General features: G+C 43.8%; 1 protein-coding gene across 4 annotated transcripts in view; it reads left to right on the forward strand.

Annotated features, from left to right (window-relative positions):
• Window positions 1-17,824, forward strand: part of camsap2b (calmodulin regulated spectrin-associated protein family, member 2b) — a 34,756-nt gene extending 16,932 nt beyond the window's left edge. Inside the window, exons 4-23 of one of the 4 annotated variants that reach the window (XM_004542556.3) lie at window positions 223-309; window positions 5,534-5,566; window positions 6,498-6,636; window positions 7,599-7,738; window positions 9,219-9,309; window positions 9,395-9,496; window positions 9,854-9,923; window positions 10,031-10,312; window positions 10,653-11,364; window positions 11,467-11,613; window positions 11,691-11,919; window positions 12,115-12,298; window positions 12,393-13,086; window positions 13,682-13,818; window positions 13,907-14,121; window positions 14,209-14,305; window positions 14,623-14,688; window positions 15,335-15,450; window positions 15,554-15,672; window positions 15,778-17,824. In XM_004542556.3, coding sequence (XP_004542613.3) covers window positions 223-309; window positions 5,534-5,566; window positions 6,498-6,636; window positions 7,599-7,738; window positions 9,219-9,309; window positions 9,395-9,496; window positions 9,854-9,923; window positions 10,031-10,312; window positions 10,653-11,364; window positions 11,467-11,613; window positions 11,691-11,919; window positions 12,115-12,298; window positions 12,393-13,086; window positions 13,682-13,818; window positions 13,907-14,121; window positions 14,209-14,305; window positions 14,623-14,688; window positions 15,335-15,450; window positions 15,554-15,672; window positions 15,778-16,074 — 3,957 coding nt within the window. In that variant the 3' untranslated portion in view covers window positions 16,075-17,824. The remainder of the gene's footprint in view (window positions 1-222; window positions 310-5,533; window positions 5,567-6,497; window positions 6,637-7,598; window positions 7,739-9,218; window positions 9,310-9,394; window positions 9,497-9,853; window positions 9,924-10,030; window positions 10,313-10,652; window positions 11,365-11,466; window positions 11,614-11,690; window positions 11,920-12,114; window positions 12,299-12,392; window positions 13,087-13,681; window positions 13,819-13,906; window positions 14,122-14,208; window positions 14,306-14,622; window positions 14,689-15,334; window positions 15,451-15,553; window positions 15,673-15,777) is intronic. The other 3 variants (XM_004542557.3, XM_012916850.3, XM_076876345.1) reach the window with 3 other exon arrangements.
• Window positions 17,825-18,236: the final 412 nt, after the last annotated feature.

Genomic DNA, 18,236 nt, shown 5'->3' on the forward strand with positions numbered 1-18,236 from the left:
AAAAGTGTTGCGTTTATATTTTTGTTCAGTGTATTTAGCTTCAGTCGTTGATGGGTGGAGGTGGTGGTGACAAACAATCTTCTGTTTGATGTGTGCCTTCTTACTATCACCGCCGGTTTTTCAAGTCTTCAGCACAGACTCACTATTCACTTTCAGTGTGCACCAGATGCTCGTCTGACTTTTGACCTCGTTGCCTTTCTCGTTCCTTCTCTTTCTCTGAAGGTAAATGAACACCTGAGGGACATCCTTGTAGAGGAGCAGAAGTTGAGAGAGGCTTCACTGCAGGAGTCAAACGCCACAGCGCTTAAAGTAAGAACGCACGCATAGACTGAAATAAAAAATTCCACGAATGATCCAAATAACAGGGTGTTCAACGACCTGCTGATGCCTGTGCTATAAAACTCCTGTTATTAGAACTGCAAACATGGGGAGACTGTTAGCTCTTTTTATCAGCACCTCTAAATGAAACTCTGGTGTCTTGTGAAACAACAGATTGTAGTTTTTTTTTTATTTTATCCTTGTTCCAGCGTTTTACTTTACACACAGAGTTGCATAAATCTTCCAATCTACGGTAACTTCCAGCAGCAAAGTAAATGAGAAATTTGTATGCAGGTGTTGCAAAAAAGAAAAGAAAATCTATTAAATCTAGAGATGGACCGAACCGATATTACGTATCGGTATCGGTCCGATACTGACGTAAATTACTGGATCGGATATCGGAGAGAAATAAAAAATGTCATCCGATCCATTAAATATCAAAAAAGCACCTCACAAAACTTGCACATTGGAGCAGTGTGCTCACGTGATAGAGCGGCTGTGTGTATTTGTAGCTTCGCTACCAAACCGGCATTTCATCTCCGATGAAGTTATCCCAGAGAGAAGTAAAGCAAGTGTGTAAGTTCATCTCTGAATGTTTGTAAAGCATTCCCGCATTAAGCTTAACAACCGATATATGGAGCGACGGCCTCTTCTCTCCCCCTCCCTCTCCTGTTGCTACTTCAATCATGAAACTGCTTAATGATCAGCTGATCGGCTTTTCTGTCGGGAGTAGTCTCTCTTCTTTGTTTTTGGCCCACTTCTCACCAGAAAGAGGAAACCAGCGGCTGAACAACAGCAGAACGTTTAACCTTGATAAGCTGTTGTTAGAATTTATTTAATATTACTTTCTACACCAGGATCTTTTTCTACGCAGCTGACGGCTGGTAACTGTGCAGGGGCGGATCTAGCAAAGTTTAGCCAGGGGGACTGATAGGGCATGAACAGGGAAAAGGGGGCACAAAGACATACTTTTCTTTCTTATTCTCATTTAAAATGTCTAGCTTTTAATAAATAATTATCTTAATCTCACACCCAAAGTTTTAATCTTATGTAAAATATATAGAAGTCCATTACTGTATATAGTAACTGTTAAGTCTAATGTAACCTAGTAAGCTATACTACTTTTTCCTTTGGGAAGGTACCATCTGTGCAGTCTGCAGTTCTGTAGAAGAAAGATATTGAATCTATTTAAATATTGTAGAAAAATAATTTATTTCTGTGCATTTTTTTTCCACACTGCATCAAATTAAAGTTGATTATGTCGATTAAGCATCATGGGGTGGGGGGTGGGTCCCTATTTTTTTTTTTTTTTTTTTTTTTTTGGGAGTTTGCAACCCTATTAGTTAGGTTGCTTAATATTTCTGCTAAGTACTCTTTCAAATACCAGAATAGGAAGGATGGTGCAAGTTTAAGTTTATTAGATTGATCAGTTTTGCTGAACTATGAAATATTTTGGGTGCAGTTCATTTTTTACATACAGGTATAACACAATAGCTTTAGTGTTGTTGTTTATTTAAACTCAAGTATGAACTTATACAAAATGCAGCAAGATATTAAAAAAACAGTTTTATTGATTTAAAAACACTATATGGGATTCATATCGGTATTGACCGATATCCAAATTTATGGTATCTGTATCGGACTTAAAAAAGTGGTATTGTGCCATCTCTAATTAAATCTATTTTTGAATTCTTTCAATTACTTCTCATTTTATCACCAATCGCGTTCATATTATTGGATTTTAAACACACACACACACACACACACACACACACATGCAGTCACATGCAGCTCAGTACACGGGGCTCTGTGAATCAGAGGAACAGATGAGCTCAGTCTCAGACCAGCTGCAGAGAAATGTTGGCAAGAGTTGCCACACTGCTGTTAAAGGAGACAAAGAAATGTGCGGGGAAGCCAACGAGAGAAAGGGTGACAGACACGGGGGTGGAAAAAAACAAGAGAGAGAAAAAGAGGGAGGAGGGATAATCAGAGATGGAGGAAAGGGAGAAATGACACCACAGTGAGAGACACTCAGGAACTTTGTCAGCTGTAGCAGAAGAGAGGCAGTGTCATCCTGCAGGCCTCGTAGTTATGCAACGCTTCGAGCCAGTCTACTGGCACAAACACACTGCAGTCAGATACCGTCCTCTGCTGCTCACTTAACCGTGAAGCTACAGTGCGGTGCTTTGTCGGGCCTCGAGTTCTAAAACGGGCACAAGATGGCGAACGTTTAAAAATGGAAAAAAAGATTTTTATCTCACCAAGATGGAGTACAAACGGGGGAGGGGGGATCACTTGTGTCAGGTGGAAATGATTAGCTATACTCTAACTCAGAGAGGTAAACACTGATTGAATGGAGTGAAAGGACTAATTTCAGAGATGCAATTCAAGGAACATGCCTTTGTTTAGGATCTAGAATCTTCTCCAGGCCTGTGTGCCTCTGTGAGGAATGTTGGTCAGAGCCCAAAACTTAGAAATGGAAGTTGATGCTGACAGCAGAGAAAGTGTAGTGTCCTCTAAAGCTAGTGGGGTACATCATCTGGGAAACATGAATGTCTTTTTCCAGCAACCCACAGAACTGACAGATAGTTAGCCCAGGTAACAGACACAAAATGTTGATTTGACCTCTTTCATGCAGTGAATTAAAGGGGCATTCATACAGGAAGTGAGTAAGCTGCAGTGACAGGATGTTTAATACCTTAGGTTACCTAGGCAACCGGAGTATGGAATGTCCACCAGCAGCGAGTGAATCACTTCCTGAGTGGACACCTTAACTCTAAAACATGCTCACAGGTTAGTTCAGCAGCCCAACAGTAACAGTATCTTCTTATTAGATATTTGTTAGCGATTCACACAAATATGAACCTTTATAATGGCCGCACACGGAAAGTGAGGGCATCGTCAGAGTCGGCTGGATTCCTCCTCTGGGGAGCATGAATGTGCGGTGCACCCACAAAGTTACACTGCAGTTCACAGCTGAAAACACACAGTGTCGTGGATGAACCTGTTCGCAGGCAACAGGTCGTAAGTTTCCTGCACAGTGTCACTGTGAGTGTGTTTCCTCATATGGAGCAGAATTAACTGGCTCTTCAAAGAACTGCAGGACGTCACGAGTGGTTAAGTCAGTTAGACGAGAGCTTTTATCTGCTGTGGGAGTTTCTTGGCACGTTTTCTATTGCTTACTGTCTGTTTTGTGTTAATATAGTGACAGAGAGAGAGATCAGTGCCTATCTGCGATTGCGCTGTGGTAACACACGCGGGGTGTGTGACCTATCAAGGCTTTGTTAAAACAAGTTAGAACAAAGGAAGACTACAGCCTTTTTAAGGTTTTGAGAAATAGCTGGACGCTCAGTCAGTCAGCTGCTTTCCTCCATGCTCCATCACACAGCTCTGTCTTTGCAGTGTCAGAGAGATAGAAGTCTATTCACTTATTAGGATTTTTTACATGTACACACACACTGTGCAAACACACACTCTCACACCAGAGGATGAGCACAAGACACTTCTCAGTGGGGCTTGTTTATTCTAGGATTGTGTGAAAAGTCGTTAACTATGGTCTTATGACCAAGCACTCAGCGTTTCTTTGTGTGGACTGAGACTTTAGGTCTTAATCGTATTATTGAGCAGAAAGTTAGAAAACACACAATGTTGGATCGTTACACAAGATTTAGGATCTTAGTTGCAAAAATTAGGTCATGCTTGTGGCTCTGTAAAGTATTTTTAGCTTTAGGTTTCGAGTGCTTATTAGTTTGCAGCTTGTGTCAATAACTTTTCAAAAGGCTGCATTAAGTTTAATGGAACAAACTGAGAAGACAGGCCAAGAAATGAGGGATTAGACTTTGGATGCAGATCTGACTTTGAAACAGGCTTGTGCACATTTAAACTACAATTAAGTGTAAAATAAAACTGCAAGTCCTGCCTGAGCACAAATGGACTGGGAAGATCAAATCTGCAGTTAGTCTGGGGACCATGAATGAATATGACAAACTCGCTGACTGTTTTTATTTTGCCCAATTAGTTATTCCCATTAGCTCTCTGTACATTGTGTTAATAACTCATTTGCAATTGAAAAGGAGCTGAAATTAGGCAATAAACATTATATCTAAATACTAAAAATATAAATCACCTTGAACCTAAACTACAGCCTTCTATCTCAAAACACGTTGCTGTGTAGTATTTGTGACTTTGTGTGGTCTCTTTATGTATGGTACACATTATGATTACATTTACTTATTATAAATAAACATCCTCACTGACATTAATCCAGTTACATTACTTAAAGACACAGTAGGCTTTTTGACTAAGAGGAATAATTGTTTATTTTGATGATTGTGATTTATTGGTAAGGTACACTGCTAAAAAAAAAAAACACCTACAGTTGATTGAATGAATGAGAATTATGCAAAATTGGAACATAAGGCGCTTGAAGCCAGTCGTTTAAGAAATACTTGGCAGCGGGTTGGTTGAGCAATCTGACTCTTGTCACACCTATGAAACATAGACAGACCCAGACAGCTGTGACCTTATTGGCCAGTAGCTTCTCAGGGGTTGCTGATTGGTTCAAACCAACTTTGTTTGGTTACAGATGCTTAAATTAAACTAGCTTAAAGTTGTAATAATGCAGGTAAATAATACTTAAATTTTTTATTTGTATTAAATCACAAGAAATGGAGTGCAGCAAAAGTAAGTGGTGTAAATAAAGTTCAGGGTCATATGTACCCATATGGAAAAGATGTATATAAATCTTATAAAGTTTGTATCTGTCTTGTGTGAAACTTCTATGAAAAGCACACAAGAGTGAAAACAGATATAAGATCCCTTGAAAAATTATATAATGAAACTTGTATGTTTTGGATACTTACTAAAACAATGTATGAAAGTAATGAGAAAGTGGCCACTTTCATGAGTAAATCATAAGTTTTTACTATTTCTTTTCCATGTGGGTAAACATGGGCACCTATGGGTGTATGACACAACTAAACTTCTGCTTTAGCAGATGCATCCTGTGATTCTCACTGTGTGTTTTGATGCTGATTTCAAATGTGTAAAGAAAGTAACACATTTTAAGTATTATATAGCTTTTGTAGAGGTATTAAGATGGTGTTTGTTCATGAGTCCTAGCAGCTGTAGCATATTTTTCCCTGCTGTTGTTTGGGGAAACACCTAACACCTAACATTCTCTCCTGTTGTTGTCCGATCATCATCCACCATCAAGTCTCCTAGCAAATGGTACTGGAGATTAGTACCTGTAAGTCGACTCATACTTAGAAACACCTCTTCAACAAACCCGCCAACTTCCTCCTCTCCCAAAAATCCCCCCGTCCCTTCACATTCACCTCCCGACTTGCCTTGTCAGTCACTGCATGCGGCCCTGACCCTCGTCATGGTTTGGTCAGACACCCCCGACCCTTCAAACCCAACCATCGTTTTCACATCTTAGACAAAAATCATAGTGACCATTATGACCTGTCATTAGGGAGCTACACCTATACTACTGGGCTATGCATAGCTCTTATGAGCACATAAACATGAGATCTTCTACTGAGTAATTTTATTGAACATAATCGCTCTGTTGTATGTGATAATTATTTTGTCTTCATGGGCAAACTAAGAATACCGATGCCCTGAATGTGTATAATAATATGTAGTAAAGTTGTTGCTGTGGTTTTGATAGTCCCAGAGGGACATGAAGAAAACTTGCAGGGAGGAAGGATGCACTCACACACATTATTATTTAACTCTAAATCATACACATTGTCTGCTGCAGCACCAGAGCTTCAGACTGCCTCAGTGCCACTGAGTTCTCAGTAGATGTTGAAATGGTGCAAACCGTTCATTTGCTAGCATGCATGCAGGGAATTAACCACGCCTCACAACCAGTCGCAGAGAGCAGGGTTGTGAGGGTTATGAATATGCGTCCTTCTTACCATTTATAACATGATAAATCTTATTGAGGTGTGGCTTAACTGAATGTTTGTTTGCATGAAGATGTTAATCTGTATTATTTCAGGTGTGTGTGTGTGTTTGAAGATCCTCAAATTAACACTTCTACCTTACCCGTGTGTGTGACTGACTGGAGCATGGAGATGTGGTTGTATCGATAATCAGAGAGCCGGCTGTACACACCCACCGCGATGACACATGTAGCTGATGTCTCTGTGCCGTTGCCATGGTTTCAGGCTCGCTACAGGAAGGAGCATGCCCAGAGGAGCGCGCCGTCGCTCCCCCTGGTGGAAAACCTGCTGAAGGACAACACAGATGGCTGCGCCCTGACTGCGCTGCTGCACTTCTACTGCCCGCAGGCCATCAGACTGGAAGGTCTGCAACCATCCCCCTCTTCTGTTAACTATCCACACTTTCGTCTGTTAGCTTTATTACACACAAGACTGCAAGACTAAACTCAGTTCAAACACACATATTAAAGGACAGAATAGCGAACATCAAACTAACCACAGTGACTTTCAGTCAGAGCACAAAAAAGTCACTGTTCTCACTGCCAGTCTCTTACAATAGCTTAACAAAGAGTGTATTAATAATACTTGCATTGTGCATAAGCGAGTGTTATAAATGCAAAACCTAATCCTTATATTTCACAATATGCATTTGTTGATAGTGGTATAAATAGAGGGATAGAGGAAGAAAAAGGGTACTAGGATTCATGGAGAACAAAGCCGTGTTTCCGCTGAGCTTGCCCAGACTGTCGTTTTTGAAAATGCCCCGGGTTGGAATGTGATTGGTCATGAGGGCTGTGTGAGGGAGAGGTGGAGCCGGCTGCTATTTCAAAGACAAACAACTCTGGTGTTCGACTGTAGTTCGCAGGAAGATCTCAGGCATGTGAACCAGATGTGAAAACAAGCTGTGCTTCGTTAAGGTTTCTTGTTGGCAGCTTGATTTACTCTACTGTCTTCACTTTTTTTTTTAAAGTAAAGCGCAGAATGACATCACAGCAGAGAAACCAGCTGCCGTAGTCTTCCGTTGCCTTGTCAGACCTCCTACACATACACGGGCCGTCCTTATAGTAACGTCAGGGGATAAAAATCCTGATGATTCATCTAGAAGCACTTGAAGAGGGTTTGAACGTTTTCGTCACAAATTATTTCAAGGAGCTTAAGTGATTCAAATGAGAGGCTTCTTATGACAAATGCAGGACAATTAAGAGTCATTTCCTCCTCCTCTAGTCTTTTTTTAAACATAAACTCTTATCGTGTCCTCGGCTTCCTGTGTGGCGCGTTACCCTTTCCTTGTGTCTCTGTGTTTGACCCCTCCCCTTTGCTGAACAGATATCTGCCTCAAGGAGACCATGTCCCTGGCTGACAGTCTGTACAACCTACAACTGGTGCAGGAGTTTTGCAGGAACAACCTCAACCACTGCTGCCACTTCACCCTGGAGGACCTGCTCTACGCCCATGCTTCTATAAAGGTTGGTCAAACTGTATGTAGACAGTTCTGCTTTCACGGTGAAAGGAGATGGAGAAATGGTGAGACGTTTTTGGAGGGGGAAGAGCAAGAGTGGGAAATTACGCATGGGCAAAAATGAGTCACTCAAGGAAAAGTTTGAATGTGAGTAGGCTTGGCTCTTACAGGGATTGCTATTGTGTGTATGTTTCTGTGTGCGTGTCTATGTATGTATATGTTAGAGAGAGACAGATTACAACAGACTGTGTGTGCTGGTGCTTTCAGAGTGCAGTGTCTGTACTTTTGAGAGACTCCCTTCACTCCATCCCACTCCCTTCTCCAACAGAGGACAGATTCACATCTCTGCCCGCCTCTCTTGTTCTTCTCTCTTCATGTCTCTCTTGTTCTTGTGAAAAAACAAACAAACAAAAAAGACTTTTATAGACACAGAGCTCCTCCTTTCATGCTTATTTGGTTATGGTTAGGAGACCTACTTTAAGAGCACCCCTGTGCCATCCAAACACCAGTGCAGCAGTGGCAGTGTGGGTAAATAGTATGCAGAGAGTGTGGGAAGGAACATTAAGATTCAAGCCATGATCCGAGCACGCTGGGACTTTCCATTCCTCAAAAAAAATAAAACATCAGAAAGTTTTCGTATTTGCACACTGTTTTCCTTCATTTCTCATCCACTACATAAATTTTAGTGTGTGTGCATGTTGACTTTTTAGTGGTACAGTACTACAACAGTGGGGTGGATCACGAAGGCCAGCTAAAGGCTCTGGCACACTGCCCGTCCACCACAGACTCACTGCGCACAGAATCTTAACAAGTGTTTGTCTGCATGTGTCTGTTCATTTTCAGTACATTACTTTAAGTAAACACAGAGGAGTAGAGATCACAGCTTTCAGCTCTCGTTCTTTCCTTGTTAGAGGAGAAACGAAAGCAGCCCTCAGTACAGCAGGTAGTTCTGCAGATTTTTACCCAGGATGCCCTTCTTGACACAACCTCGGAGGGATTTGGGTCTCCTCTCGGGATCAATCTCAGGATCTTTTGCTTGTTAGATGAACGTGTAAACCATTACACTAAAGACTCACCTTGTTAGAGAAGAAATAAACTGACAAATTAGTTTTCTACAGATCATCATCTTTGCAGACCTCCTGAGCCTATCTGGTTATTACACTAACACATGCACAACTCGTGCTGCTTTCTGCATCCCTCCGTGCACATGTTAATTTAAACTCCAGATGGTGTTTTTTGGCAGTTTTCAAAAGGTGTATGGATTTGATATTAAGTAAATCAGACAGTCAAACATTTGAAAGTACATGCACACAAACCCCAGAGTGAGACAGGCTGCTGACTTGCTGTGACCTCATTAATCCATCCAGATGTTATCTGTTATGATTGGTAGCACCTTTACAGAGACACGGAGGGAGAAGTCAAGTGTTGTGCTCATTGTCATTTACTAATATCTCCAAATTAACCATTAAGCTGGTGTGGTCTTGCAGAGTAACTACCTGGTGTTTATGGCTGAGCTTTTCTGGTGGTTTGAAGTGGTTAAACCGTCATTTGTACAGCCCAGAATCTTCGACCCGAACGGTATAGTACAGCTTTACAACAATATTAGCACGCTGTTGGTAAATGATTGAAAAGCTGAATATTGACTGTATGTTTTTGTATGCAGCCTGTGAGCCTGTATCCTGTAGAAACATGGCTCCTGTGTCCAGTCCAGTCAAACAGAGCTATGCAGACAGACCTTTGAGCCCAGAGAAAATTCCTTCTGAAGGTAACGATCGATCATCTGCTGTGATATAGATGTTTTAGAGCATTTCTGATGATTCGTTATTCAGCAGTGTGGAAATAAGTGTGAAAAAGAGGCAAGAACATAAAACAAAAAAACAAAGAGCTTTATTTGACTCATACAATAAAATAATGTACTCTGAAAGTCACTGAGGGGCGTTAATACTAACCAGTGCATGGTTTTGTTTTGAATCAAGATGCCCTCTAGTGGCTGATTTGCAGCAGTAGAAACAATCTAAACATAGCACTGTAAAAGTAAACACTTACTGCGCACACAGTGTGTGTAAATATTTTCATACAGCCAATAAGTCTCTTAAACAAATATACTCTGCGTCTCTGACAGGTGTAATGAAGAGATCTACCTCCATGTCTTATGTTGATGGCTGTGTCGGGACTTGGCCCAAAGAAAAACAGTAAGTGCTTGAAATCCAACAGCCCTGCTAAACTGTGCCTTCTTTGGCTTAAGTGGACCTTTTTTTCCTTATTAAACTAACAATTCTTCTCCTTTCCTCTTCTTTAGGTCCTCCTCTCGAGGAATCTCCTTTGAAATTCCTCTGGATGGAGACCCAACCTTCCCGCTCGATGAGGCTCCCTCCCTGCGCGGCATGACGCGCTCAGCCAGCAGCGACGGCCTTGGGTTCAAAGTTCACTACGCGTCCCGAGGAGGCATGAAACGCCAGCTCTCCATGATGCCTGTCAGTGTAAACGGCCAGAGCAGACACATACCAGAGGAGGATGACGACTTCACCTCACACAAGCCTCTGGGACGGAACAACACATTCACAGTCAAGAGCCAAAGCAGGTACAGTATAGCGGGCTTGTTTTGATCCATAAGTAATGGCTCCTGCCAGCTTTAAATGATGTTAGGGATGCAAAAACTAATGTTTTTTAATTCGTTTTACACATGTAGGTGGTGATTGAATGTAATAAATGCTCTTTCTAGAAAACAATTTATTTGTAGCATGTTGACATGGTGACACCAGATGGATTGATGGATGGTAGCTGGATAGGTGATGGTTGAAAGTTGAGATATAAAGGGTATCCAACACTTTCTTTCTGATTCTCACTGAGCAGGAAGTTAAAAGATTCCTCTAACCTGCACTGTGACTGTAATCGGTTAATTTACGTGTCTCTGTTCTCAGGTATTCTAACGGGGTCCTGCCAGACAGAAACAGCCCCAGCCACGCTGGCCACATCAGCCCATCAACTCCCCCGAGCATTGAGGAGGCCTTGAAGATTATCCATGACACTGAAAGACCACACGCTAGCTTGGGGATGGGGGATGGAGATAATGCCTTCTTTCTCCATGGTGCAGAACCTTCAGACCTTCCAGGAGCCCAAGGTAGAGGAGATGACCTGAGTCCAGCAAAGGCGCGACTCAATGAGCACGATCCTAACTCTGTATCCACTGATGAAGTCGACACAGGGATCCATGTGAGGACCGAAGACATCCAGAGCTTGGATGAGGACTCGTCCTCGCTTAGAGACTATTCAGATATGGACCCAGACTGTGAGGCCATGACCCGGTCGTGTCCTCTGCCGGACAAGCTAGAAGGGGGAAGAAGCAAGGAAGGAGGACGCAAAGGGGTCGGTGGCCCTAACCCTGAGAGTGAACGGGGAGATGGAGTTGACAGAAACAGCCCCTGTCCCAGTTCAGCGCCCACGCTGCCCAGATCACACACAGTCAGCCCTGTCTCATCTTCCGGTGGTTCCGGAGGTGGCTTGGTGCGGATGACGAGCTTCGCGGAGCAGAAGATCAGAAAGCTGGAGGGAAGGAGCAGTGGAGGGACCACGCCAGAGAGTTCAGACCTCAATGTCCCCTATACGCACTCACCAAAAAACATTTCATCTCAGGTTTGTCATTCATTCTGAGCCACTCGCACAAATCTTTCTGGATTACACCTCAGGCTGAAATAGCAATGAATCAGTGTTGCTGATGTTTACATTTGGTTCCAGATCTCTACACCTCCTCTACCAATCACATCACCCTCTCCAGTATCTCCTTCACCCAGAGATCCCTCGCACCTCATCGCCTCAGAGATGATTCAGCTGAGGATGAAGCTGGAAGAGAAACGCAGAGCGATTGAAGCACAAAAGAAAAAGGTAAACGGACTTAAAGAGATTCATAGCAACTTAGCATCACATATAAGTGTGTAAACATCACATGTCTCGCTCTTTAGGTGGAAGCTGCTTTCACGCGACATCGACAGAGAATGGGCAGAACGGCCTTCCTGAACGTAGTGAGGCGGAAGGGAGTGACAGCACCCCCCAGCTCCAGCTCAGGAGCAGAAACACCTCCGCCAGAGCCGCTCACTTCATCCAAGGACATCAGGCAGGGCAACATGGAGCGGGCCGAGAGGTGCAAGCCAGACGGGGCAGCTCCGAAATCTCCATGTGAAGATGGTGGCGGTACGAAATCACAGCACAAGATGTTTGTTTTTTTTGGGGGTTTTTTAGTGAGTCTTTCAAATATTTTGATTAAATGTCTGTATTGTTCTGCAAGTTGCTAATGTTTCACTCTTCAGCCTGGATCTTAGGAAGCTGTCTGAATAGATTTATTTAGGTACATAATTCACGTCATTGCTCATGTTTGCGGTGACGCAGGTGTGACGCCAGGAGAAACCGATATTGCAGAATACACACGCTCGATTGAGAGGCTGAACACGTCGCTGAGCTTCCTGCAGACAGAGATGCAGCGTTTGGCCCAGCAGCAGGAGAAGATCATGGCCATGAGACAGCAGCAGCAACAAGCCTGGGTCATCCCACCTCCTGCACCGTCTCCACACAGGTACCACCTAATCCAAACCACTTATTTGAATTGGTCACTTACCATCACCTTGCTACCATGTCACATGTATGTTGTGGGTATTTGCTCCACTCAGGCAGCTCCGTGAGTTGCGTAGCAGCAGTGTAACAGGCCGGGGATCAGGGAGAGGCTCGGTGGGTTCCTTATCGCCGATCCTGTCCTCCTCTGGTTCTCCACACGCACCCAATCGCTCCCCTGCCGGCATCAAACGACGACCGGCCTCCTTCCACGCCAGAACCCCTCGGACGCCGCGTCCAAATGATTTGAAGGTCACGCCCTTTAGCCGAATGCTCAACACACCCACTTCCGTGGACAGCCTGCCCAGACTGAGGCGTTTCACCCCCAGCCAAACACAGATCAGTTCTTTTGCTTACTTGGGCCACGATGAGGGTTCTGGGGAAAGCAAGCACGCACACACCAAGGACAACAAAGAAAACACTAACAACGAAAAGCAAGCCGTGGTAAAGGCGAGTGCTGACACGCCTCCTACTAAAGAAGCAGCCAAAGAAAAGGACGATGAGCGACGGGAGAAGAAGACGGAGTTGAAGGGAGAATCCAAACAATCGAAAACATCACAGGTGCTCTCTCAGCCGGTGTCGGAGATCCAAGGGACGACAGACAGCCGGGTCAGAGGAGACCCAGAGGATCGGAAAGACGTGGTGGAGGTGCCTCAGTCGAACCTGAAGCCTCCAGAGAGCCAAGGTCAGGAGATGGCAGGAGAGGGAGAAACAGGAGAAGACCAAAAGATGTGCTGTGGCTTCTTTTTCACGGTGAGTTTCAGCATCAAATTTTTTAGCTCAAAACAAACCTCCAGATTTTTGTTTTTTAGCTTTTACAAATGATGGTGATTTAAACATGGCCTAACATTTCTAACATCAGCATAACCGCTAGTCGAGATGTGTAAGTAGTACCTGCCATGAAACGGGGCTGTTCAGTATTCACCCCACATTTTTTACTCTCTTCCCTCAACTGTAATGGTAATTGGTGCACGGCTCACCAACTTCTCATTAATAACACAGACTGCATGCCCTGATGGTGAAGGAAGAGTTTCACACTGTGTGAGTCTGGAACAGCATGTGCGGTGATGAGCCTGTTGAGCCATGAGCTGATCAGAGACAATACACCACGGGCGAATGAGGGCCGAGAATAACGGGCCAGAACACAAACTCGCGTTAGTCCAGTACACTCTGATAATGTACCGACATCAGAGCTGCCATCCTTACAAAGAGTCAGTTTTCTTACCTTTGATCCTGAGTTTCACACTTGATTTGCACAAATCACACTTTCTTCACCCAGCTTTCATTTCTTGTGCTTATAATTGGAGGTCTGTTATACATCTGTGTGTTTCTGTCCATGAAACACCAGGATGATGTGAAAGGGGAAGAGGACATGGCGGCCAAGAAAGCAGCTCTGCTGGAGAAGAGGCTGCAGAGAGAGAAGGAAGCTCAGGAGAGGAAACAACAGCAGGAGCTGGACCAGGAGCAGAAGAGGGAAGCTGCACGGTCCGTCTGTCTTTCTGACTTTCTGCCTGTGTTCAGCGTCCAACTACAGTTTGCATTTACCTACTTGTCTCTTGGTTTCCTTCTTTAGGTTGAAAGCGGAGGAAGAACAGCAGAAGAAGGACGACGAGAGGGCGAGGAGGGAATACATCAAGAATGAGTATCTGAGGAGGAAGCAGCTCAAACTGATGGAGGACATGGACGAGGTCATCAAGCCTCGATCTGGAAGTCTCAAGAAAAAGCCGCGGCCCAAGTCCATCCACAGAGACGTCATGGAGTCGTCGACTCCTCCCGCGAGAGCAACAGGTGAGCAACGCGACAAACCCAGCGAGCAAACGCACCCGAACTTTGTGACGCGTGGTAAAACCGCACCTGTCTGCTGTCGTTGCGCAGGTGTGCGTCCTCGAGGCTTCTCGGTGTCCAGCGTTTCTCTGGCATCTCTCAATCTGGCCAACAATGACAGAGATGCAGATAACAGGAAGAATAACAGGTAAGGCGCAGCCTGTCTGCCTGACGATCACATTTTGGACCCAAAAAGATCCAGGAGAAGGAACGCAAACATCTATCAACACCTGTCCATGTCAATGAAACCAGCCCAGGAATAAAGAATAAAACTCTTAATTTCAAAAGCAGTTTATTACTTGGATAGTGGGTTCGTGTCCTCCCAATTGTGACCTTCCAGCTGTGATTTTAATTCGAGGAAATGTTTCTTTTTTTCGTTTCTCCCTGTGAGGATCTGCAGTCTGCATCTTGATTCTCTCTTGTCCCTCTCTTCTTTTCTCCCTCTGTTTTGCATGCTTCCCTCAGAGGCCACAAACTAGCTTCTGCCAATATCCCGTTTTATTTAAGCTCTCCCAAAGAAAGAAAGGGAAGGTTAGTAACCCTGCGACGAGGAGCGCCTCAGCAGAGCGAGTGCATTAAACTGAAGTAGATGTGATTCTGTGTTGATTTACTGTATAAACCTCATTTCATTGGCAAACGCATAAAAGCAGATGGATGTGTCGACACTGAATAGCTGCTTCTGCAATAAGTTTCCCGAGACTCGCGTGGCTGAGCTGTTTCCACCTTTCTTGTTTTTTTTTTTCTTTTCCCATCTTCCCGTCCTGTGCAGTGCTGCTCTCAGGCTGTTGTTTGCTCTCTCCTCTCTGCTGGCTGCTCTCTGCTTCACCAGTGTATTTGCTCGTTCCTTCATAAGTACTTGAGCTCATCCCTCGCAGCACCTATAAAGACAGCACCGAGACTTTGCTTTTGCTTGGATGAACGTGCCGTTTCTGCCCCTCGCTGCTCCGTTTCATCTGACTATGACAGTACGATGATGTAATGCGGGACAACAGGCAGGGCTTGGAGATCTGTGTCACGGCGTCTGACCTTATTTTGCCACATCTGTGTGTGTGCATGTCTGTGTGTGTGTGCATTTTGTTGGCGTACGTGTCGGTAACGTGTCCACGCTCGTCTGTCGTCTTCGTGGTGGTTATGTTTGCGTGTGTCATTTGTTGGTTTGTGTTGCGATCACCTCCAGGCCAGACTCCGCGGAAGGCTTTTCTTCTTGTCCTTCGGCCGGCAGCCGTAACGGAGAGAAGGACTGGGAAAACGACTCCACCACCTCCTCCACCCCCTCCAACACTGAGTACACAGGTAGACACAGGAGTTTAGATAGTTTGTTTACATTTGCATAGCTGCTGAACAATGAAGGATTTTTTTTTGTCTGCAGTCTCACGCTTGTGCGTTGTTCCCACAGGACCTAAACTTTATAAGGAGCCCAGTGCCAAGTCCAACAAGCACATCATCCAGAATGCCCTGGCTCACTGCTGCCTGGCTGGCAAAGTCAATGAAGGGCAGAAAAACAAGATACTTGATGTATGTTTTGTATCTGTGTGTATAAATATATTTTTCCTGACTAAAAAGAGCGTAACAAACCGTAATGAGATGTTTTTTTGTTTTTCTTTTAATTTGCCACCATAGGAAATGGAGAAATCTGAAGCCAACAACTTCCTGGTGTTGTTTCGCGATGCCGGCTGCCAGTTCCGGTCCGTTTACACCTACTGCCCTGAAACCGAGGAGATCACCAAACTGGCCGGCATCGGCCCGAAAAATATTACAACAAAGATGATCGAAGCTCTGTACAAGTACAACTCCGATAGGAAGCAGTTCAGCAAGATCCCTGCCAAAACTATGTCCGCCAGCGTGGATGCCATTACCATCGCCAGCCATCTGTGGCAGACCAAGAAACAGGGCACGCCCAAAAAACACCCCAAGTAGTGCCCAGATTGGGTTGGGCAGCATCTGGATGTGCTCCGTCGAAGCAAAAACACAGGACTTTGCGGATTTTGCTCTTTTATTGACATTCCCACTTTTAGAAATCACAACTGGAATGTAAGAACACGGGTGGGCCTCAGATTTACTTTCACAAAATCAGAGCTGGCTGTAACCATTTGGACAGCTTCAAACGAGCCCCAAGTGTGTACTCGTCAGCACGTGCATCAATGTTCTCATGTGCCAAAACAAAGAGAGAGATGGAATAAAATATTAAGAGGCGAACCAATGCCTTATCTAGTTGAACCACTGAAGCACTGAATGTCACGCCTCTGAAAGAGGCCGTTTGGTTTCTCTGAGTTGATCATGTGTGGCCTTATGCTTGTTTTGTGTCAGACGAACACACCGTGAGTGTTAACGTTATTTTGTCACCGCCTGTTGCGGCACAGATGAGGGATCAGCTTACCCCCCCCCCTCCGCCTCCCCATCTTTGATCAGAGGCATGTAATTTTTTTTGTTTGTTTGTTTTTTGTACACGTGACTGAAAAACTTCTAGACGGTTAAATTTAGTGTCTGTGTGTGTTCGAATGAGCGTGTGTGTGTGTGTATAGTGAAGTGCCATGAAGAGTGAGGGTTCAAAATACCTCAGCTGGTGATTGCACTTACTTTCCGAATAAAATGATGAGATTATCGAGCATGTGCAGTACCATCAAACTGTTCTGGAAAGCACCTGCAATAGGCTCTTAATTTATTTCAGTGCGATTTCGATGCTTTGAAGATGATTTTTAAAAAAAGGCGTCTTAGATTTTATTCAGAGAAACATAATATGCTGTACCTGTATAAGTTAAATTAGTTTGTATATAATGGCAGTTCCATTAAAGATGAACAAGTCAGCTTGTGGTAGCTTTTTGAGTAGCTTTTATAATTTATCACGTGCGTGTCGGTATGTTGTCGTTCGGGGGCCTTTTGTTGTGCTACAGATGCAAAAAGTGTGACCGCTCAGCAGCGTCGCTGACGAGACTATCGTGAGTATTAGATTAGACGGACATCCCACACTGTGTCATCAGTCTGTGCAATTTAAGAGTGATTTCGAATGCTCGCCGTTGACCATGTTGCATTTGGATCTAACAAACACTACAAATGTCACTTTAATGTGGATAAACTGTTAAAGAGCGTGATCGCCCTCGAGGTCGTCCACAGTTGTAAATAGCACTTGAGGACCCCGTCCACTGTTGTCGAGTCTAATCGAAGATGTTCCCTCTTCAGGACATGCTTATTACATTTCTTTTACGTTACTGTTACATTTTCTTTTTTAAAATCATACGTTCCTTCAGTATGTGTTTACACTGTACAGATATATTTTGGCATATAGAAGTATTTTTTGTAACAACATTTAACTGATGGAAGTGTGTACTAATGGAAGCAGTGCAGATGTTGAAGGAAGTGTGCTGAATGCAAAGTGTAGCTGAGAGTGCGTAAAGTCTCACACAGGCTTTAGTGTGGTATTGTATAAAACCCAGCAAGTATACAGAGAAAACCATAGTATTTTTTTTTTCCAACTCTGAACTCATTTTCTTTTCAATTAACAAACTATGCTCAACTGTTCATGGATCTCTTTTTTTTTTTTTGTGGTTGTTATTGTTTTTTCTATTCCTTTGAGCTTTATTAAATGCCAGCTATCAATAATACGTATGGTGTCTCATTACATGTCTGTGTCATAAAATGTGCTTTTTTAAATAAACTATCTGTGCTTGTCTTTGTGACGACTTAAGTAAAGTAAGAGCTGTAAAAATGCTCTTGTCCACAGTGTGATAATGATGAAAGTGCTGTGGGTTCATATGTGTGTGAAGGCAGACTAGGAAGTATGTTTGGCAGTATAGCGCAGTTTGGGGTCATTTGAAAAAGAATGCACTGCTTTGAAAACAAAACAAAATCCATTGGCAGCCAATTGTTTTGCTCTAGTTTGTGCAAAGAATTCGGTAGTACTGGTGGACCCGCTAACTCTGGTACGCTTGGGCAAATCCCAATTCAGCTTCATTGTTCTGGGCTTTGAGCACAGGTCTCACTAAAGGATGTTGAGCCCTCAAAGCTAATGTTTCTGACATTTTGCTCAGAAACATGCACGACTAGTCTGCACGAAGTACTCATTCTAGTACTGCTGCACTGTT

The sequence above is a fragment of the Maylandia zebra genome, linkage group LG18 (assembly GCF_041146795.1).
Source record: "Maylandia zebra isolate NMK-2024a linkage group LG18, Mzebra_GT3a, whole genome shotgun sequence".
NCBI lineage: Eukaryota > Metazoa > Chordata > Actinopteri > Cichliformes > Cichlidae > Maylandia > Maylandia zebra.